This window comes from Podarcis erhardii, assembly GCF_964252035.2.
Source record: "Podarcis erhardii genome assembly, chromosome: 5".
NCBI classification, from domain to species: Eukaryota; Metazoa; Chordata; class Lepidosauria; order Squamata; family Lacertidae; genus Podarcis; species Podarcis erhardii.
This window is the reverse complement of record NC_138509.1, coordinates 65,766,024-65,788,080: the sequence shown is the minus strand read 5'-3', so window position 1 is coordinate 65,788,080 and position 22,057 is coordinate 65,766,024. Positions and strand designations below refer to the sequence as shown.

Sequence of the window (22,057 nt, the reverse complement as noted above, 5' to 3'; positions counted from 1 at the left end):
TCCCACCACCTGATAAATGTCTACTATCTCACACATGAATCACAACACCTCTCACTCCTGCTTCTGTTGAAATGCATCCGCAATCTGAAACATTCCTATATCCTCCATTCAGACATGCTTGCATGCTTTCCTTTGCTGAAGTGAGAAATTCTGCTTTGAAGCCACATGGCTCCAAGAGAAATAGATTTATGATGGGTTCAAAGTTATACAAGTTATTTATTCTTCTCCCCACTTCCTCTAGTGGCAAGAAGTTCCATGGGTAGCATTTACCCATGAGTAGCACTTCCCCAGGGAATTGCTTCTCTTAGGAAGAAGAGGTCACTTGGGAATTATGGCCTCCTTATAACATTTTGCCCCACTGGTACCCCAAAAGGCAGTAAAACACCACAAGAGAGGTTTAGCCATATTTCCCTAACCTGGAGTCCTTCTGCTGATGTTGGACAATGTATTGACCATGGTAAAAAAAGGTAAAAGTAAAGGACCCCTGTCAGTTAATCCAGTCGCAGGCAACTCTGGGGTTGCGACACTCATCTCGCTTTACTGGCCAAGGGAGCTGACTTTTTTCCACAGACAGGTTTTCTGGGTCATGTGGCCAGCATGACTAAGCTGCTTCTGGTGAAACCAGAGCAGTGCACGGTAATGCCATTTACCTTCCTGCCGGAGCGGTACCTATTTATCTACTTGCACTTTGACGTGCTTTCAAACTGCTAGGTTGGCAGGAGCAGGGACCGAGCAAGAGGAGCTCACCCCGTCGCATAGATTTGGACCACCGACCTTCCGATCGGCAAGCCCTAGGCTCAGTCCCTTATTGGTACCATGGTACATATGACCATAGTAGCTGGTGCCTAAGGGAGATGGAGTCCAAAACTTCTGGAAAGCACCAGATTGGAAAAGGCTGATTTTAACTTTTCAGAGTTAGAGCTCTCTGTGTCTGTTTCACACTTAGGGTGCCTCCATACCGTCACCGTTTTGTGGGAGGAATTCAATCACATACTTCAGATATGCGCAATTAAAGTGGATTAAAGGGTTCTGTTACCCTAGCGCAACATTTGCACTTTTAAAAAAGGAATTTGGCTTTTTGCCATTAGGAAATGAATGGGGAAATGCATGGTAAAGTGTTTGGTGAACGAACAACATATAAACAGCTCACAAGCAAATCAGGATAAATGCAGGATGAATGCTTATGTTCGTATAACTGCCCCGTAAACAAATCAGAGGGAAAGCTGAGAAAAAGCCTGGATGTAATCTAAGCTCCTTGTAGGTTTTGTGCAAGCAAGTCAGGCTGAATGTTTAAAAAAACTGGTCCTCCAGAGGAACTCTGACACTGCGGGTATTTCTCCTCTCACTGTTCCAAAGCTTGTTTCTGTTGTTCTTTTTGCAGCCAGCTCTAGCTTTCAGCATCCTAGCTGGGGTTGTGGGGAAGGGATGGCAGCGGCAAAGACGTGTCCCTTCAGAGACAACTCTTTATCAGTAAACCATTTTGTATAGTCAGCTCTGATAAAGAGATGGCCATTGGTCATTAAGGAAAACCAACTAGTCATTAAACAAATGATGTAGTCGCTCATGGCTGGCACAGATTGGCTAGTATTCAAGACAATATATATCCACTAAGAAGAGGTAGGTCTCTCTTTGAAAGTACCTTTTCTTTTTGCTAACAACCTGGATTTTGAAATAGCATACTGCGATCGATCCAGACTCCAGCTAGCTTTGCTTTCTGCCCAAATGGGGTGTGCAGGACAATTCTTTATCTACTGAGAAGTATGCCCTGTTGAGTTCAGTTGGACTGATTTATGGGTAGACATGCCGCTGCTTTGCCTTTGTAATTAAGATTTATTCCCTGCCATACAGTGAGCTCTAGATTAGGACTATACAGTGGTACCTTGGTTTTCGAAAGTCTCCGTTGACTAACATTTTGGTTTTCAAACACTGTAAATCCAGAAGTAAATGCTTCGGTTTTCGAACACACCTCGGAAGTCAAACATGCCACGTGGCTTCCGCTGCATGCAAGATCCTGAGGCCTAGCTGTTGGGTGGTGAGTTTTTGGTTTTCAAATGTTTCAGAACCTGAACAGTCTTCTGGGGCTGATTACGTTCAAAATCTGAGGTACCACTATACTTTCCAAATGCCTATGTTTCAAATACAGTAGTACCTCGGGTTAAGAACTTAATTCGTTCTGGAGTTCCGTTCTTAACCTGAAACCGTTCTTAACCTGAGGTACCACTTTAGCTAATGGGGCCTCCCACTGCCGCCATGCTGCCGCCGCACAATTTCTGTTCTCATTCTGAAGAAAAGTTCATAACCTGAGGTACTATTTCTGGGTTAGCGGAGTCTGTAACCTGAAGCGTCTGTAACCTGAAGTGACTGTAACCCGAGATACCACTGTAAATGCTCATTTTGCTTAGGCATCAGCATCACCCTCCAAGGGACAGTGCAAGCATCATTTTAACCATGCATGCCTATTTGCTGCAATCCTAAGTGTGCTTATGAGGGAGTAAGTCCCAGTCAAGTCAATGGGCTTATTTCTGAGTAAGCCTTAGGATCGTGCTGCGGGTTTCAGGTTCCTGGCTTAGCCGTGTATGCTTTTTTCTTCAAGGCAGAACAGCTAAAAGCACAGCTGCGGCTGGCAGAGGATACCCACGCAGAAATTCGCAAGGAGCTGGTTGAGCTTCACCACAGGCTGCAGGAGACTGAAGAGGCTCGTGACCACCAGCAAAAGGAGCTGCTGGAAATTCGGAGGGCTGTGGCAGACGAGAGCAGAGAAAAAGAAGCACTACAGAAATCCAACAGTGAGCTCAGAGCAGCTGTCAAGAGAGCAGAGAACGAGAGGCTCAGGTAGGTAGCCTTGGTGCTGGACAGGTGTGTTGCTGGCATAGTGGCTATCGGCTCACAGCACTTTTAGAGGTTACCAGCAATGAGAGACTATTGCATCTGTGCATCTGCTGCAGCTTGCAGAGATCTGAAGAAGAGAAGGAGCAGAAGATTGCTGTGCTGGAGGAAGCAAAAGCAGCCGTTGAGGGAGAGGTGGGGGAGGTCCGAGCAAATCTACGAGAAGTGGAGAAGTCTCGCATGGAAGCGCGAAGGGAGCTGCAGGAGCTGCGCAGGCAGGTATAACTGTGTCTTAGAACTCTCTCTCCCCACACCCTTCTCATCACAACCCTAAGGATATAATAATTGCAGCAAGAGATCCTTGACATCGCCCGATATTGGATTCTTTATTCAAAGCCACTTGTAGCTGCTACGGACACTGTCAAAACACAAGGTTGTAGGTACAGTATCTAAGCAGGGGACAAGAGAAGCATCATCATCGCCACCCAAAATGTCTTTGTGGCTTGTTTAATTTGCGCCTGAAAATTCCTATGAAAGAGCCCTGAGACCTCGATCCTCCGTCATAATTCCTACCCATAAGGCCTCTCTTTTTTAATATTCCCACCTGTGTCTCCCGCCCACTAGGACTGTCGGTGCTACTCCCGCCCCCTTTGGGGTTCCTTACATCCAATTGAGTGAGTGAGACACTGCCCCACCAGCCTTGGTCTGCCCTCAGCTAGTACCACCCCACTTGCCTGCGTGTTTTCTACAGAGGAGCTGCTCTGCTTGTCATTGGCTCTGGCTTCGCCTGCTGTTGGGGTCCCTCCAGACTGCTTTAGGTTCTGCAATACTTCTGCAATGCTACCACACTGTTGCTGTCCAGAGGGGCAGTCCCGAGTGGGACAAAAATAAACCAGGACATTTGTGGTACAAAAAGTTTCAGGATTTAAACAGGAAGTTGCGGGATATGCACTGATTTGGAAAGGAAGCAGTGTGGCCACCCCAAAATGTTTGCAGGTGCAAATAGTATTGAAAGTGGAGTAATGTGTGATCCCCCCCCCCCCCGGTAATATCACAAGCACAAAAAAGAATGATTGTGCAATAAAAATGATGTCTGGAGGGGGAGCCCTTGGCTTCTTTGTCTTCTGTCGTACTAGCCCTATAAAGTCAATCTTTTCACTCTAACACCAATTGCCAAATGTGACGGTAGGGATCCCCTCCCAGTGTGGTGTAGTGGTTAAGAGCGGTAGTCTCGTAATCTGGGGAACCGGGTTCGCGTCTCTGCTCCTCCACATGCAGCTGCTGGGTGACCTTGGACCAGTCACACTTCTGTGAAGTCTCTCTCAGCCCCATTGACCTCACAGAGTGTTTGTTGTGGGGGAGGAAGGGAAAGGAGAATGTTAATAATAATAATAATAATAATAATAATAATAATAATAATAATTTTAATTTATTATTTGTACCCCGCCCATCTGGCTGGGTTTCCCCAGCCACTCTGGGCAGCTTCCATAAAAACCAAAAATACACTAAAATATCACAGATTAAAAACTTCCCTGAACAGGGCTGCCTTAAGATGTCTTCTGAATGTCAGGTGGTTATTTATCGTTTTAACATCTGATGGGAGGGCGTTCCACAGGGCGGGCGCCACTACCGAGAAGGCCCTCTGCCTGCTTCCCTGTAGCTTTGCTTCTCGTAATGAGGGAACCGCCAGAAGGCCCTCGGCGCTGGACCTCAGCGTCCGGGCAGAACGATGGGGGTGGAGACGCTCCTTCAGGTATACTGGGCCGAGGCCGTTTAGGACTTTAAAGGTCAACACCAGCACTTTGAATTGTGCTCGGAAACGTACTGGGAGCCAATGTAGGTCTTTCAAGACCGGTGTTATGTGGTCTCGGCGGCTGCCCCCAGTCACCAGTCTAGCTGCCGCATTCTGGATTAGTTGTAGTTTCCGAGTCACCTTCAAAGGTAGCCCCACGTAGAGCGCATTGCAGTAGTCCAAGCGGGAGATAACTAGAGCATGCACCACTCTGGCGAGACAGTCCGCGGGCAGGTAGGGTCTCAGCCTGCGTATCAGGTGGAGTTGGTAGACAGCTGCCCTGGATACAGAATTGACCTGCGCCTCCATGGACAGCTATGAGTCCAAAATGACTCCCAGGCTGCGCACCTGGTCCTTCAGGGGCACAGTTACCCTATTCAGGACCAGGGAGTCCTCCACACCAGCCCGCCCCATGTCCCCCAAAAACAGTACTTCTGTCTTGTCAGGATTCAACCTCAATCCATTAGCCACCATCCATCCTCCAACCGCCTCCAGGCACTCACACAGGACCTTCACCGCCTTCACTGGTTCTGATTTGAAAGAGAGGTAGAGCTGGGTATCATCTGCATATTGATGGACACCCAGTCCAAACCCCCTGATGATCTCTCCCAGCGGCTTCATATAGATGTTAAAAAGCATGGGGGAGAGGACCGAACCCTGAGGCACCCCACAAGTGAGGGCCCAGGGGTCTGAACACTCATCCCCCACCACCACTTTCTGAACACGGCCCAGGAGGAAGGAGCGAAACCACTGTATAACAGTGCCCCCAGCTCCCAGCCCCTCTAGACGGTCCAGAAGGATGTTATGGTCGATTGTATCAAAGGCCGCTGAGAGATGCAGCAGAACTAGGAAACAACTCTCACCTTTGTCCCTAGCTCGCCAGAGATCATCAGCCAGCGCGACCAAGGCAGTTTCAGTCCCATGATGAGGCCTGAATCCCGATTGGAAGGGATCCAAATGGTCCGCATCCTCCAGGCGTGCCTGGAGTTGTTCAGCAACCACGCGCTCAATCACCTTGCCCAAGAATGGAAGATTTGAGACTGGGCGATAGTTGGCCCTACTGGCCGGGTCTAAAGATGGTTTTTTAAGAAGCGGTTTAATGACCGCCTCTTTCAGCGGATCTGGGAATGTTCCCTCACAGAGGGAAGCATTCACCACCCCGCAGAGCCCATCGCCCAGCCCTTCCCGGCTTGCTTTTATTAGCCAGGATGGGCAAGGATCCAGGAGACAGGTGGTTGGTTTCACGCGTCGAAGCGGCCTGTCCACATCCTCGGGGGTAATGGATTGAAACTGATTGAATGTTAGCCACTTTGAGACTCCTTCGGGTAGTGATAAAGCGGGATATCAAATCCAAACTACTACTACTACTACTCTACTCTTCTTCTTCTTCTTCTTCTTCTTCTTCTTCTTCTTTTTCTTCTTCTTCTCCCCCACAGAAGCTTCTCGTGTGAGCTGGGCTTCTGAGCATATAGAGCCCATACAATAGATAATACCCAGAGTTCTGGCATACCTTTTGCAGGTGAAGGCCTTAGAGAGTGAGAACAGCAAAAAAGCCCAAGAAATCAGTGAACTTCAGCATCGGTTGCTCGAGGAGGAGCAGCAGGAGCAGCAGAACAGCAAAGAGGCTCTGGAACTGAAGCAGAAAATAGCCGGATTGGAGATCAGCCGTGAATCTGCTCACAAGGAGGTAACGTGGTGGTGGGTGGTGGAGGACAAGATGCAGGAGATGGAAGAAGAATTGAAAAGTAAGCTGGGAGAGTTGAGGAGGGCAGCTTACTCTTCTTCCATCTCCTGTGTTTTGTCCTCCAAGAGGTGGTAGTGGAGATAAGTTGCATGGAGGGATGCATACAGAGGGGAGAAGACAGGGTATCTATGTGGACCGGGTTTCCTGCAGCCTCATCTACTTTAGCTCTGAGTGTGCAGCAGGATAGTGGTAGCTGGCTGGATATAAATCACTTTCATAAACGTAGGTGAAGAACCATGAGTGCAATCTACATTTACAGCTGTGCTTGGCTTCCCTGTGTCCTGAGAAGGTGGTGGTGTGGACGGTGGTAGTGCCCGTACATTGCCATGGCCTGCCAACCTTGTTCTTTCAGGTGCTGAGCTTGCGGAAGAAGCTGTCTGCCATGGAGGCAGAAAGCCGGCTTCAGGAGCAAGACCTTGCACAGAGCCTTGCCGAGAGCCGTGCAAAGGAGAAGAAGCTGAAGGACGATCTTCATCACCTGGAGATGAAGCTGCAGGAAGCCAGCAGGGCAGGCGAGAGCCTCCAGATGCGCCTCAGCACCTGTGAGGGGCGTTCCCAAGGCTTGGGAATAGAACTAGCCAAAGCGGAGGCAGCCAAGAGGGAGGTGGAGCTGAAGCTCGTGGCACTGCATTCGGCTCTGCGCCGCACGCTGGGGCTTGGCAGCCGGAGTCCATCGCCACAAAGATCCTGCTCTCCAGTCAAAGGTCAGAAGGCTCCTAACCAGGATATCCTTCATATGCTGTGCATTAAATTTCAGCTAAGCAATAACTGCAGTGGACATCAACCTCTAATTGTGGTAATATTTGTGCTCATAGCTAAGGAAATTACTCTATTGGGGTTGGACAACCTTCTGTTGAATGCCACATTCCCTTGAGGGAATCTGTTGGAGGCCACACATCATTGTGGTCAAAAGTTGATAGGGCCACCAAACATTTCTCTTTTTCTTTTTCTTTCTCTGCTTTCCACCACCCTTTTTCCTTTAGTCTCTGCCAACTCCTTCCTTCCTTCCTTCCTTCCTCTCTCTCTCTCTCTCTCTCTCCATATACAGTGGTACCTCAGTTTAAGAACTTAATTGATTCTGGAGGTCCGTTCTTAACTTGAGACTGTTCTTAACCTGAGGTACCACTTTAGCTAATAGGGCCTCCTGCCCCCGCCGCACAATTTCTGTTCTCATCCTGAAGCAAAGTTCTTAATCCGAGGTATTATTTCTGGGTTAGTGGAGTCTGTAACCTGAAGCATCTGTAACCTGAGGTACCACTGTATATTTATGCTACCCCCTGCGTACCACCCACTGGAATAGATTGAGGGCTGCAGGTTGCCCACCCCTGATTTATACCAATGCACCTGGTACAGCTATGAGGAGTAGGAAATGTGCTTCTTTTCTTAAATTAAGGTTGTTTGCCACCACTTAAGCAGTGGTCTTGGTGAGCAACCAGGGAGCGCTGTCATAGCTCAGTGGTAAAGCAAGTGATTTGTGTGTAGAAGCACTTGCTTTCCAGATTCAATTTCTGGCTTCTCCAGTTCAAAAGATACCAAATAACAGGGCTGAGGAAGACTGAGCTAGGTGGTCCATTGGTCTCCCTCTGTATAAGCAAGCTGCATGTGTTCACTGCTGTGCTCAGGATTCCGTTTTCCGTTTGTAAGGCTGCTATTGAAAGCCAAGTCCTGCCTCTGGCAGTGGTTGACTCATGCCCTGACTGCTACTGCCCGAAGTACATTTTTCATCATCACATTATGTATCTGATGGTTGTGTATCTAACAGGTCTCTCAGTCCTGGGAAGAGGTCATAGTTCAGTGGAAGAGCACCTGACATAGTTCAGTCATTGGCACATCCAATTAAAAAGGATTAGGTATCAGACGATGGGAAAGATCTTTACCTGAGACCCTGGGGAGTTGTTGATAGTCAGAGTAGACAATGCTGGGCTAAGTATCTAGAGAACATAAGCTTTGTTTAAGGTGCTTCCTATATTTAAAGACCCCTTTAAAACGTTTTGCTGAGTTGTGCAGAATTTCCCTTTACCCGTCTTGAAATCCTGATCAGAGTCTCCCTCTTTGACTTCTGAGACGTTAAGAATTTATGTTTCCACAGGAAGCAGTGGCCGGCAGACCCCTGCCTCCTGCACTGGGTCTCCTGAGAGGAGCCGCTCACGTTCCCCATTTCACCAACGTTCTCCTCTCAGAGGTGACCAAGTCACAAGTGAAATTGACCCAGATGTAGTTCGAGATGCTTTGAGGGACTTCCTTCAGGAGCTGCGGGACACTCAGAGAGAGAGGGTGAGTAATGTCATCTCTTTCATTTACTGTTTTTCTCGTATGTATGTATGTATGTATGTATGTATGTATCCCATGAAGCTCTGGAAAGCATGAGGTTAGGGTAATGAGGTTGAGACCAGTTGTGACCTTATGCCCACCAGCTCTTGACTTCTATAATCCCTCCATCTGTAAGAATTTGTGCGCACACAATCATAGTGTCAGCTATGCAATATATGACACATTACCTCACATTACTGAAAGACATGCGTACTGTTTGTGGGGCTGCGCATAATTAGACCCATGTTAAGGACTCACTATTCTATAGGTAGCGGAGCCTTCTGCAGTCTGAGGGCCACATTCTTCTCTAGGCAACCTTCTTGGGGCCACATGCCAATGGTGGGCAGGGCTAGAGGCAAAAGTGAGTAGGAAAATGGGTGTAAATTTTACCTTAGTACAGTAGGCTAGTTTCTATGCACACACATACACACACACATCTCTATCCTTTATCCAGACAAGCAAGAGGCACTTTTAGACAAAAAAGGATGCGGGTGGTGCTGTGGTCTAAACCACTGAGCCTCTTGGGCTTGCTGATCAGAAGGTTGACGGTTCATGAAGCTCCTGTTGCTCTGTCCCAGCTCCTGCCAACCTAGCAGTTTTGAAAGGACATCAGTGCAAGTAGATAAATAGGTACCACTGTGGCGGGAAGGTAAATAGTGTTTCCTCCATGCACCAGAAGTAGTTTAGTCATGCTGGCCACATGGCCCGGAAAGCTGTCTGTTGAAAAACACTGCCTCCGTCGGCCTAAGATGATGAGTGACACAACCCCATAGTCGCCTTTGACTGGACTTAGATGACCAGGGGTCCTTTACCTTTTTTTTTCTATTAGACAAAATGCCAGAACATTTTCCAGACAGGCAGGGCCAGTGAGAGTGTGGCTTGGGGAGTGTTTTGAATCCCGATGGAGAGGCCTTCATTGCAGCTGTGAACTCACTGACTAGCTTTGGACAAATCACCATCTCAGCCTCAGTTCTCCTAATGTATAATGGGTACATATTAGCAATGTAAAGATTACAAAGTGGTTTAGAAAACATTAAACAAGCATGACCAATAAATATAACTGAAATGATTAATGTGAGACCACACTGCTCCAAGCCTCTCCCTGTGGCTTGAGCCTCTGCCTACTTGCCTTTTCCTTTCCTCCCAGTATTTTGCTGTAAAAGTCTCAGCCTTTCTTCCCCATGCCCAGTCCTGACACTCAGACCACCCCCTGCCAAAAACAAGGCATTAAAAAATATCCGTATTTTTGCAGAAAACTTTTTGTAACTAGAGCAAAAGCATGCAAATCAAGTAAATATGTGTAAAAAATGTGTGATTTATTACAGCCATGTAATGTAATTATTTTTTAGCACAGAACTTTAGACCTTTTGAAAGCATGTTGTTCCATGCTTTTCTGAGCCCAGGCCAGAGAAAGGAAGAGGAGATTCCACTCCCGGAAGGGCTCAGGCTCAGGACCACTAGTTTGCTTAGGTTGTGCAAGGACCCACTTCATTTGCCCTGCCTTCCAATCCATTAGGCTATCCCAGTTCTCTTTAGCAGGAGCCAACCTAGCTCAGCTTGACCCCAAGTTGACTTCGAAGACATATGTTTAGCAACATTCAAGGGCAGTTCAGCCTTTTCTCTGTCATGTGCTATTTATTGCTCAAAAGCATGCCTCTTATAAAAATGCATAAATATTTATACTGTACCAGAATAATTAAAAAAACATGGTCTGTCACAATAATCATAGCATCAGATCATCCAGTGGCCTTTCTGACAAATGGAGAAACGGAGAAATTTTTTAATTCTTTTGGGCTGCATAAAATCTAAGGCATTCCTTTCTTTGTTGTCTTGTCACACCAGGATCCTAGAGTTCAGTGTTAACATGCAGTAACCAAAAAGAATGTCTACAATCAATAACATATTTCAGTTAGCAGCTTTGTAGCCCTGGCCTATTCTCCTTTGCTCAAAATTAAATCCCATTGAGTTCAATGGGTCATGCAGAATACAACCTTAACTGTTTGTGTTTATTCAGTGTTCAGTGTGACTTATCCCTGAGTAAGTCTACATAGATGTTCATAAAGGAAAGTAGTGTGCCCTGGAAATACTTTGGTGAGGCCTGTTGTTTTCAAATTATTATTGCCTCAGGCCCCGGTCTCAGGGAAGACTACTCAATGTAATGCTTAATTGGTAAAATAATAGCATGCTTTCCAACATTTCATAGATGAAAAACAGGACATGCTTCTTATGCCCCTGTTCTCAGACTAAGAGATTGCTGCTATAGCACTCCCCACCTCAGATACATATTGCTGATGACTGCACTCTGCATGCTATATTCATTTATTCTGCAGGAACCTATCATCTACTGATTTAAAAGGCGAGAGGATAATTGTTCTTTGACACTAGAAATCTTAATTGTCAAAAAAATATGTTACCAACAACCGAAAGCATGCCACAGCAACTGTGTGAAATGGCAGGCTGCCAACTGCTTGGGGCCTTAGTATTCCAACAAGAAGGTGGTTTTTTAAAAAACTATATTAGTAGCTGGGGAGGCAGACCCTTGGATGACAAGGTCAAAGGAGTTGTAAAGGAAGATAAAGAAACTGCAGAGAAGCCAAATGATGGGACAGAAATAGCAAAATGGATGCATTAAAATAACAAAATGCAGTTTCATATCCCAGGTTTACTTCTTGGTCTTCTCTGGTGAGAAGCTAAGGATATCAAGAGAATGTCTATATATCTTGTTTCCAGGATGACCTGAGGATTCAGGTTATGAATATGAGCCGTCAGCTGAATGAAATGGAATCTGATCGTGACCGGACAAAAAGTCGCATCCTGCAACTCCAGAAGCTCCTAGCAGACTGTGAGGAAGGCATGTTCTCCTTTCTGCCCATTCTTTATCCCTTTCTGCGTATAATTTTCTATACCTCTCTGTGGATGCCTCCTTTCTTTATCATGCTGATGCGACTCTTTTAGCACAGCTGGCTTGCTGTGGCAGAGCTCACAGCTCCTCTGGAGAGCTTCTGCCAGTCACATCAGATGATCTGTCTCAATAGAAGGCAGCTTCCTATGTCCCTATGTAGGCATGTGTAATGAAGCTTTAACATTAAAAAAAAAAATGAAAAGTGCAGTCTAGAGCAGGATGGCCCAAGCTTTCCTACCAGGAATACGTCACCATGGAACCTGCAGGCCACTGACCGCCTTGTCGTGTGGGGTGTGTGCAAAACTTGACACACACACTTCAGCCCTCACACTGCCTTCCCAAAGCCGGGTAAGCAAGGTGCTGGGGTTTGGGAAGGAGGGATGAGGCTCCAGCAGGTTCCTAGAGCCCTTTCATCTCCTTCCCAAAGCTGGGAAAGCACCAACTAAGCTTTGGGAAGGAGGTGGGAGGAATCTAGGACCCTGTCAGAGCCTTCCCAGCTCCTTGCCAAAGCGCAGTGCATCTGTTACCTGGGAAGTCATCAAACATGGCCAAGGGCTACCAAAAAAGGCCTCAAGGACCACATGCATGTTGGACCACCCTAGTCTTGAGGCTTCCTTAACCTTTTTGCTACAGAGCATTGGTCTTTTCAGAATCGTTACCCCAAGCAGCTCACTTGGGAAGGTTCCACAAATGCATCTGGAACACTGGAGGGCAGAAAACAGCTTGGTAAGGCCGGGGAAAAGGATAAAGCATTCATCTCCCTTGCTGTTTCTTTGCTCAGAATGGCAACCTCCCAAAGCTGTCTTTCATTTTTGTAAAAAGTGGGGGGACTTTCTTAGATGGATTTGCATATCATGTATACTTTGAACAACAATCAATTGAACATTTGTAAAAATTTGTTCTAAAGAGCAAATGCCATGTGGGCCTGTGCTCTCAGACAGGCAGGTGCTCCTAAGCCAATTCCCGGGATGAAACCTTAATCAACCATACAACTTTAGCCATGTAAAATACTAATCTGATTTCCTTCATATAATTGGATATCAGAGGAGTTGGGAGAAAACAAGAAAGATGCCAGCAGGCTGTCTTTCCCTGTTGGTTTGTTCCCCACCTCCTGACATACCCCCTTTGTACAAATAGATCCTTCTTTAGGTTTAGGGCAGTTGACAGCTTCTTCCCTTCTGGAGGGATGGCCATTTGTAAGTGTGGCTTTTATCTGGAAGAACATTCAGTGTCCTCCCTAAAGCACAGGTTCAGCTTAGCCAGGCAGGCAAAGCAATGCAAGAGTGCATGGATGAATGGTGGTTTTTAAGTACACACCCCATTTTGCAGCCATCCTTTCCTTTAAAAAGCAACCTTTTGTTTTCACTTGCAGGCAAGCGGGGAGCAGACGGGCGCCTAAGCAGCGCACAGGCAGCACTGATGCTGCAAGAGGAGACGGCTAGGAAAGCGGAAAGAGCGCAGCAGGCCCTTGCAGATCAGGTGGCAGCCCTGGAGCGCAACTTGCACATTTGTCAGGAAAAGAACAGGGAACTGCAGGTGGGCAGAACCCCTCTCCCTGGAGGGGAAAGGCATTCAGTGACATGTCATGGGGCTGCTCCCTCCTAAAGGCCATTTCATATGTTGTGTGTCCATAAACTTAGGTTTGCCATGGAGTGTACACTGCTGCAGGCAGCCCTTGCGTACCTGTATGAGCGTACCTGTATGATACACATTTCCGAACGCTTTCTTCTCATCCACACTTTGCAGTTTTAGGTGTACACTTTAAAATATCTTGTGTGTGTAGACGGATACGCTCAAAGCAGTCCTAACAGTAATTGATGGCAAAATGCCCTACAGGGTGGGGAAAGAGAAGTTAATATTATTGCCACCAAAGATGCTAATCCTAAAATGTAGATGCTGGGACTTCCTTTTTAGTAGATATGCATGGAGTTAAGCTACAAGGCACTTTAACTGCATGAATGAGCAAACTGGTTTGTGAAGCTTATTAAAAAGCAGTCCAAAAAATATTTTAAATACAGATATCTCAAAGATCCATAAATACAAATACCTTTTTAAAAAATCAAGAGCTATAGAGGGTTTGTAAAGAGTTAAGCAGTGAGTAGGGGGGTATAAGGGTATAACTTGCTTTCATGCACACACAAATTACCTACTCTGGTTCTTAAAATAGAGGTGTGAGCAAATTAGTGCTAGAGAAACCCCAGCGGAAGAATTGCTGCTTTTTCTTCTTCTGAAGGGACTTTACCCAGCTGTTTAAAGAGCACTTTTTATTCCAACTGGCACCCTCAAGCAAGGGTCTGGCTGTGTTGACTGCTTGGGCTAACATGGACTGTTTGGGTGGAGTTTCATCCTGTGTACATTATCACCTGTCTCCATAAAAAATATTGATTCTTTCCATTTCTCTCTGTAATGCTACCATAAGGCTGTGTGATGTGGTAAGTTTCCATGTAAACGGGGTCTGTAATTCACATTGTGATCTTGGCAATATGCTGAGGGGTGGCACTTCTATCCAGATGGTGGCTAGAGGCTAATGGTGCACGAGGTGAGTGTTGGGACCATGCTGAATACTGCAGCTTAGTCCTGGGTCCTGGGCTGGTAAATAAACGAGCTTGGGAGTGTTGCTCACCCTTTCAACACTCCCAACCAGTAATGGCAGCACACATCACTAATGTGCAGCCTGAAGTCCCCTTCTTTCCCTCTCCCCTTCTTTCATTTTACACCTCTCTTTGAAGCTCAGATATTTTATCAGTAGGCTGACTCACTCAGGGCACACCATTAGGTAGGGTGAAGCATCTGTCTCAGGCAGCACATATCGAGGGTGGGGGTGGAGGTCCACCTACACAGCCCTTGAGCACCCTAAGCTAGCCTGCCCTGCAGCTCCCAAAATATGTGGCCCTCAGGTTGATGGATGTTCATGGATTGGGGGAGGGTGCCATATTAGCCTTTGCACCAGGCAGCAGAATATATTGAATCAGACCTGCACTCATTTCTCATTGCTTTATAAAGGGGTGCACATTCACACATACAGTTGCTTTTGCTCCATATCAGGCCTAGCGCTGGTTCTTGCACCTGCACAGCAAGGCTGCAATAGCATCCAGTCTTTTTCATAAAGGACTTTCTCCTCCTCCTCTGCAAGTATAGGCCAAAACAAAAGTGACCAGTGGTGTTCATGCTGGGGGTTTTTATTATTATTCTAGGAGAAAGTCAACAAGTTGAAAACCAAGGAAGCCAAGCTAGAGACAGAGAAGTGGAAGCTGAAGGAAGTCCTGGAGGCGGCAGAGAGTAGGGCCACCAAGTTGGATCTGAGCCGCAGGGCTGCTGAAGGAGAACTGCAACGGGCCCAGCTCAGCCTCACTGAGAAGGATGCAGAGATCCAATCCCTACAGGACCAGTCCCAGGCGCTCCGCTGCCAGCTGGGAGACAAAGAGAGCAAAACCACCCAGCTGCAGCAGGAGCTAGACCACTTGACCCATTCTCTGGCCAGGACTGAGGGCACGGAAAGCCACCTAAAGGACCGCGTGCAAAGCCTGTCTCAAGCTCTGTCTGATGCTACCGCTGGCTCCTCCTCCCTCCAGGAGAACGTCTCCCAACTGCAAAGGGCCCTGACTGCTGCAGAGCAAGACCGTCGGCTACTCCAGGTAGTAGGAATCAGCTGCTTCAAATGTTCAGCCACTGCCTGTTTGTGTGCGAAGAGATAGCATCTCTCCTGAGCCAAATAGTATGTGCCCTCCTGTAAAACGTGTTGTGTAGACCAGTCCCACCCCAATGCTGAGCACCTGCTACACCCAGTGGCCACCTACTCCCCAAATGACATATCCCTATTTCCTTAAGACACCGCAAATTGCAAGGGAGGGGTGGCACATTCAGAATAATATATGTAAGCAAAAATGAAGGGCCTAACTTTTATGTTGTGCATGTGTGCACAAGTACAATATCTTAGGGTAACATAGTGTGTGTTGGGTAGGAATAGATGAATCTGTCAATTTTTGGTTCGCTCAATTTCTTTTTTCTAGCCTTCAGTACTCCAAATTTCTGAAGGAATTTTTGTTTTATTTAATAAAACAACCCTTATGACAATTCATCAGCATTTTAGTGCTCCTAATAAATACATTTTTGCATGCAGTTTTGACAAATATACACATTTTTGCAAGCACGTTTCCCTGATATGATGCCTTTTTGTATGGTATTTTTACTAATACAGTGGTACCTCAGGTTACAAACGCTTCAGGTTACAGATGCTTCAGGTTACAGACTCCACTAAGCCAGAAATAGTACCTTGAGTTAAGAACTTTACCTCAGGATGAGAACAGAAATTGTGCGGCGGCCTCAGCAGGAGACCCCATTAGCTAAAGTGGTACCTCAGGTTAAGAACAATTTCAACTTAAGAATGGACCTCTAGAACGAATTCAGTTCCTAACCTGAGGTACCACTGTATATGCTTTTTTATGCACACTTTACCCAACACATTGCTTGGCTGGAGAACTTCACTGCAAAATTCAGAGAAGTGCAAATTTTGAATGATGGCTGTGTTTCAGTTTGCATATTGTTCTGGAAAGTGTGCATTTGGTAAATTCACCTTTACTGTGAACAGAGTCAAATTTCTCCCCTGACTCTAGTGTTGGGTGACTCCAGGAAAGTTCATGCTTTGGCTTGGATCCGCTGTAGTTTCTACAGGCCCTATTGTTTTGTACAAAATACTCTCTCCACCCATTTCTCCCAAGGAACATATGAAATTGCAAACTAACTGAAAGAGTTGAGTTTTTGTCTGGTTCAAAAGCCCTGTGGAAGTTGGGAATAGCCATAGGCTGTCTCCAGGAGTATCTGAGACAGAGGCTGAGGTTAAAATTATTGGAGCCAATGAAGTGAAAAGGCTGGCCTAAGTGTCTATATCTATAGTGGTACCTCTGGTTATGTACTTAATTCGTTCTGGAGGTCTGTTCTTAACCTAAAACTCTTCTTAACCTGAAGCACCACTTTAGCTAATGGGGCCTCCTGCTGCTGCCCCGCCGCGCAATTTCTGTTCTCATCCTAAAGCAAAGTTCTTAACCCGAGGTATTATTTCTGGGTTAGCAGAGTCTGTAACCTGAAGCGTATGTAACCTGAAGCATATGCAACCCGAGGTACCACTGTACTTGCTTACTAATTCCCTTCAATGCAATGCAAATACTCAACATTCTGATCAGACAGCACGAAATCTTAACGTATGTTGGAAAGATTCCTTACGCTGGGTTGTATCATGTCTGTGCCTTTCTAACAACTCAAAACAAAATTCCAAAACACAGGTCCTTTTTGCCATACCTCCATGATTAAACCAACACTTAGCAATCACCTAGATGTAAATAATCTGGATGGGCCATAGCTCAGTGGTAGATGGCATGCTTCTCATGCATAATGTCCCTGGAACTTCTGTGTGAGACTGCGAGAAAGCCCTGCCTGAAAGAATGGAGAGCAGCTGCCATTTTGTACAGGCAGCACTGAGTTAGATGGTCCAATGGTCTGACTTGATATAAGGCAGCGTCTTGCGTTCCTTATTCTTTTCTGGAGGGATGTCCATACAGAGAGTAAAACACTTTCCAGCACGGCAACTAGTTCCTTTCTGCTGGCTTGAACTGACAAGAGACTAGAAGCAGCATGATAATTTGGCTGTGTATGTACGAATCACAAAAAAAAAAGGTATTTGACCAATAAATCTCACCACAAACAGTACATATCAATTCAACCAAGTGGTTTTGGCCCATTCTGTTTCTTTCCCCCCCCCCCCAGTAGATTATATTAAAGTTTGAAAGAAAATATTCAAAGATTAATATCAAATATCCAATACCTTTTTAATGAAAGATAAAACAATAATCTAAATAAAAACACAAAGGAAATGAAAAGAAAAGAGTAAAGGAAGCTAAAAGAAAAAAGAGAGCTTCCATTTCTTCGTCTGCCAGCTACATATAGAAAATTGTTTAAAACAACCACTCCAAGATAACATCCAACAATTCCTATTTCTATAAACCACTATTTTCTTCAGTCCTCAAACCCAGATATCATAAGTTCATTTTCTTTTTCGCATGAAAAGTCTATAAGGAGTTTCCAATCTTTAGTAGGCCCATTCTGGATTTCTTTTCCCCCTGTTTCAGGATCGCTTGGACTCGATGCGGCATGCATTGTCAGAGAGCAAGAGGCAGAACCATAGCTTGACGGATACAGTACATTTGCTGCAAGATCAGCTGGGTGAGATGGAGCTGCGATGCAGAAACCTGGAAGGGCAGTTGGAACATTTCCAAGAAGTGAGTAATGATGAGGAGAGAAGGACGAAGCAAGAGACAGTGGTCTTGTGGATGCAGCTGTCTCACACTTGTGATTATATGGATTGCAGCAGGCCACATCTCACAAGCATCTATTGGAGAGTGCCCATGCTTTCACTGGTGATGAGTGACAAAGCTTCCTTTTCTTTTTGTTGTTGTTGTTTAGTCGTTTAGTTGTGTCCGACTCTTCGTTACCCCATGGACCAGAGAACGCCAGGCACTTCTGTCTTCCACTGCCTCCCGCAGTTTGGTCAAACTCATGCTGGTAGCTTCAAGAACACCATCCAACCATCTCGTCCTCTGTCGTCCCCTTCTCCTTGTGCCCTCCATCTTTCCCAACCTTAGAGTCTTTTCCAGGGAGTCTTCTCTTCTCATGAGGTGGCCAAAGTATTGGAGCCTCAGCTTCAGGATCTGTCCTTCCAGTGAGCACTCAGGCCTGATTTCCTTAAGAATGGATAGGTTTGTTCTTCTTGCAGTCCATGGGACTCTCAAGAGTCTCCTCCAGCACCATAATTCAAAAGCATCAATTCTTCAGCCATCAGCCTTCTTTATGGTCCAGTTCTCACTTCCGTACATCACTACTGGGAAAACCATAGCTTTTACTATACGGACCTTTGTTGGCAAGGTGATGTCTCTGCTTTTTAAGATGCTGTCTAGGTTTGTCATTGCTTTTCTCCCAAGAAGCAGGCGTCTTTTAATTTTGTGGCTGCTGTCACCATCTGCAGTGATCATGGAGCCCAAGGAAGTAAAATCTCTCACTGCCTCCATTTCTTCCCCTTCTATTTGTCAGGAGGTGATGGGACCAGTGGCCATGATCTTCGTTTTTTTGATGTTGAGCTTCAGACCATATTTTGCGCTCTCCTCTTTCACCCTCAATTAAAGGTTCTTTAATTCCTCCTCACTTTCTGCCATCAAGGTTGTGTCATCTGCATATCTGAGGTTGTTGATATTTCTTCCGGCAATCTTAATTCCAGCTTTGGATTCATCCAGCCCAGCCTTTCGCATGATGAATTCTGCATATAAGTTAAATAAACAGGGAGACAATATACAGCCTTGTCGTACTCCTTTCCCAATTTTGAACCAATCAGTTGTTCCATATCCAGTTCTAACTGTAGCTTCTAGTCCCACATAGAGATTTCTCAGGAGACAGATGAGGTGATCAGGCACTCCCATTTCTTTAAGAACTTGCCATAGTTTGCTGTGGTCGACACAGTCAAAGGCTTTTGCATAGTCAATGAAGCAGAAGTAGATGTCTTTCTGGAACTCTCTAGCTTTCTCCATAATGCAGCATATGTGTGCAATTTGGTCTCTGGTTCCTCTGCCTCTTCTAAATCCAGCTTGCACTTCTGGGAGTCCTTGGTCCACATACTGCTTGAGCCTGCCTTGTAGAATTTTAAGCATAACCTTTGCTAGCATGTGAAATGAGTGCAATTGTGCGGTAGTTGGAGCATTCTTTGGTACTGCCCTTCTTTGGGACTGGGATGTAGACTGATCTTCTCCAATCCTCTGGCCACTGCTGAGTTTTCCAAACTTCCTGGCCCCATTTCCAACCCCATGCAAATTTAGGAATTCTATAGCACAGCTAATCCATGCCAGTTTTCTGTAAATGCTGGTCCACTGTTTGGTTCCTCCAGGAAGCCCACTGGGACTTCTACAGGCTTATTGTCAGCAGATCAGCACTGACATTAAGGCTCACAATTGTTTCTTGGCAGCTGCATTTCCAACTGCTTCACACCTGATGTTGCATCTGACAACAGTTGTGAGACAGGTGGCTTTGGTTTGGGGAAAATGGCCTTACAGGCCAAATTGGAACCTAATTTGCCCAGTGTACTGAAGGTTTCTCACTGCTGATCTCAGGCTAAAAGATTGTTACTCACCTTTGCAGAACCTCTTGTTCCATCTCATCTTTCAAGTGCACAGTTTTGTTGAAGAAGGGAATTATACCCACCTGAGCATTCAGGAATATTATGAACTGTCTTCTTCTGCCTTCTTCTGTGGCAGCCAAGAAACAGAAATGATAAAAAAAAATTACCAAACAATTGATTCAATAATTCACAGAGATTGACAAATGAATGCAGCCTTCCCTAAATAATGGTGCTGTTCCAAGTAAAGTCCCACCCACCTACATCATCCCTATTCTATGTCACCCCTGCTTCGGCTAATCTGAGCTTTCTGCCTCTGAGCTCTCTGTTCTACTACCCGCAATGCACACCTAGTCCTGGGAGGTCAGGAATGCTTTCCAAGGACACTGAGTCTGTCAGCTGCCTCTCCCCTGGTGCTTCTTCTCCCTGCCCTCTGCAGCCTCTGAACTGTGCCCTTCTGCAAACCATTGTTCTAAATCTATACTGTCCTGTTCTGAGAAAGGTTCAGGAGAAGGTCCTCACCATTCCTCCTCACTCCAGCCTCTGACATCATCTGAGCCCTAGCAATAGGTTAAGGCTGAAGCAGATTCTAAGAGCATTATGCACCTCCCATGGGGCCTGAACCCAGGACTTGTTTAGCTAGGATGAAACTTTAGTTAAGAGATTTTGAGCTGAAGGAGTCTATTGGAGACACTTTTGATGCAGATCTAATTACTTATTATAATTCCCTTCCTATTCTAGAGCAATCGTGACAGAATTGGATTTGTTAAGATACAGATTTCTAAAAATAGGAGAACAATTTCCTTCCTTGGTAACTCCAGGAAGTGTTTCATGGATGATGTATTGGTATCTCCCTCAATAGAACCTCAGCCAGCTTGGTCAAAATCTTCGCAAAAATGATAGATTCTGACAAAAACCTTCTCCCTGCAAAAAAATATAATTTTATGCAGTTAACTAGCAACCTCTAATCATCAGAAGATGGGAGGCACACAAAGAAGGTTGAACAACCTTTTTAAAATGTTCTAACAATTCCCCGATTCTTGTTCAACCTTTTCTATCTAGTGACAGAAGTGTATTTGAAAATGCTTAAGGGGTCCTTGATAAAATAATTGCTTTGGACTGACATTTAAATTTTCTCTCCTGGAACCTTGTGGGCTAGAGTAACGAATTATATTATTATTTGGCTTTTATTACTCCCCCCCCCCCAAAAAATTTGATATTCTGTGCTGGCAAAAGCGTAGTCCCTAGAGTCAAATCCTCCTTCACTACAGTGATATTATTCACATATTATTCCCTTAGTTAAAACACATTTGAAAGGGAGGCTATTGGACGCTTAGTTACTTCCATTTCAGTTTACCTAGATGTTAACATTCAAACGTTGAATAGTATTTATCAGCAAAATTTTCAAGTACCTTTGTTTCAGGGTAAGCAGATGGATACTCTGCTTTGTATGAATGATTGTTGATGCATCTTGAATTTCAGTTTCCTAAAGCTAAATTTGTACTATGTGAAGATTTTTAACTCACAAATTGGCTCTGGCCTATGTGGGTGAGCAGAAAACACTCTACTACTAGTAAGGCAAGCATTTAACTGTATTGACTTAGTGGTATTAAATATGATAGGAAACCATGCCTTTTACTCCAATTGAGGTCCTAGTGAGGGCCTCATGTTGTCATTTTCTTTTTTAAAAAATCTGAGGTTCATAAGTTTAGTAGCAGGGTTGAAAGTGGTCATTATTTGTCAATTCTGCTATATAATACAAAGGTGTGATCTCAGGTATGGACAAGACTGGGGGGAAACAGCCTGGTGAGCCTAATCTTACCTGTGGGGTGAATGTTCCCTTTGCCTGCCTTAGAGCTATCTGTGCTCTTGGCCATGATTATTGACAGATATTAGACTTTTCTTAAGAGTAGCTGCTGGACTAGACGATGTTCCACATTCAGTCTTATTTTGTCCTTTCTACTTAAGCTTCCTATTTTATTGGGATTACACTCTGAAACCAGCAAGGGAAAGATATGGTATTTGTTGCCAGAGACTGGCCTTTCTGCAATGTACGGTATACGGTGTCTCCTTTTGCACTTGGTGATAGAAGGATAAATGGGGAAATGCTTTTGGAGATAGCTACAAATTGTCATGATGATGCCCTTATTTGAGAGAGAGAGAGATTGCCTGTTTTTCTTATCCCTTGTTTTTTATCCTTGAGTCTGGCTTTTATTTACTATATTTTACATTTTTCTTACATGGCTGAGTGGATGAAACTTCAGTACCAAGTGTTAATAAGAGTGGCTGTGAGCAGGATTGACACCTGCATTTGTCTACTCTTGTGTAATG

General features: G+C 45.4%; 1 protein-coding gene across 7 annotated transcripts in view; it reads left to right on the top strand.

The window, feature by feature from the left end:
* CROCC2 (ciliary rootlet coiled-coil, rootletin family member 2) overlaps positions 1 to 22,057 on the top strand; it is an 89,259-nt gene that overhangs the window by 57,260 nt on the left and 9,942 nt on the right. For all 7 annotated transcript variants that reach the window (XM_081861476.1, XM_081861481.1, XM_081861478.1 and 4 more), the window contains 9 exons: positions 2,594 to 2,832; positions 2,946 to 3,105; positions 6,138 to 6,305; positions 6,715 to 7,066; positions 8,452 to 8,636; positions 11,403 to 11,523; positions 12,947 to 13,110; positions 14,769 to 15,209; positions 17,697 to 17,846. In XM_081861476.1, the coding sequence (XP_081717602.1) occupies positions 2,594 to 2,832; positions 2,946 to 3,105; positions 6,138 to 6,305; positions 6,715 to 7,066; positions 8,452 to 8,636; positions 11,403 to 11,523; positions 12,947 to 13,110; positions 14,769 to 15,209; positions 17,697 to 17,846 (1,980 nt within the window). The remainder of the gene's footprint in view (positions 1 to 2,593; positions 2,833 to 2,945; positions 3,106 to 6,137; positions 6,306 to 6,714; positions 7,067 to 8,451; positions 8,637 to 11,402; positions 11,524 to 12,946; positions 13,111 to 14,768; positions 15,210 to 17,696; positions 17,847 to 22,057) is intronic.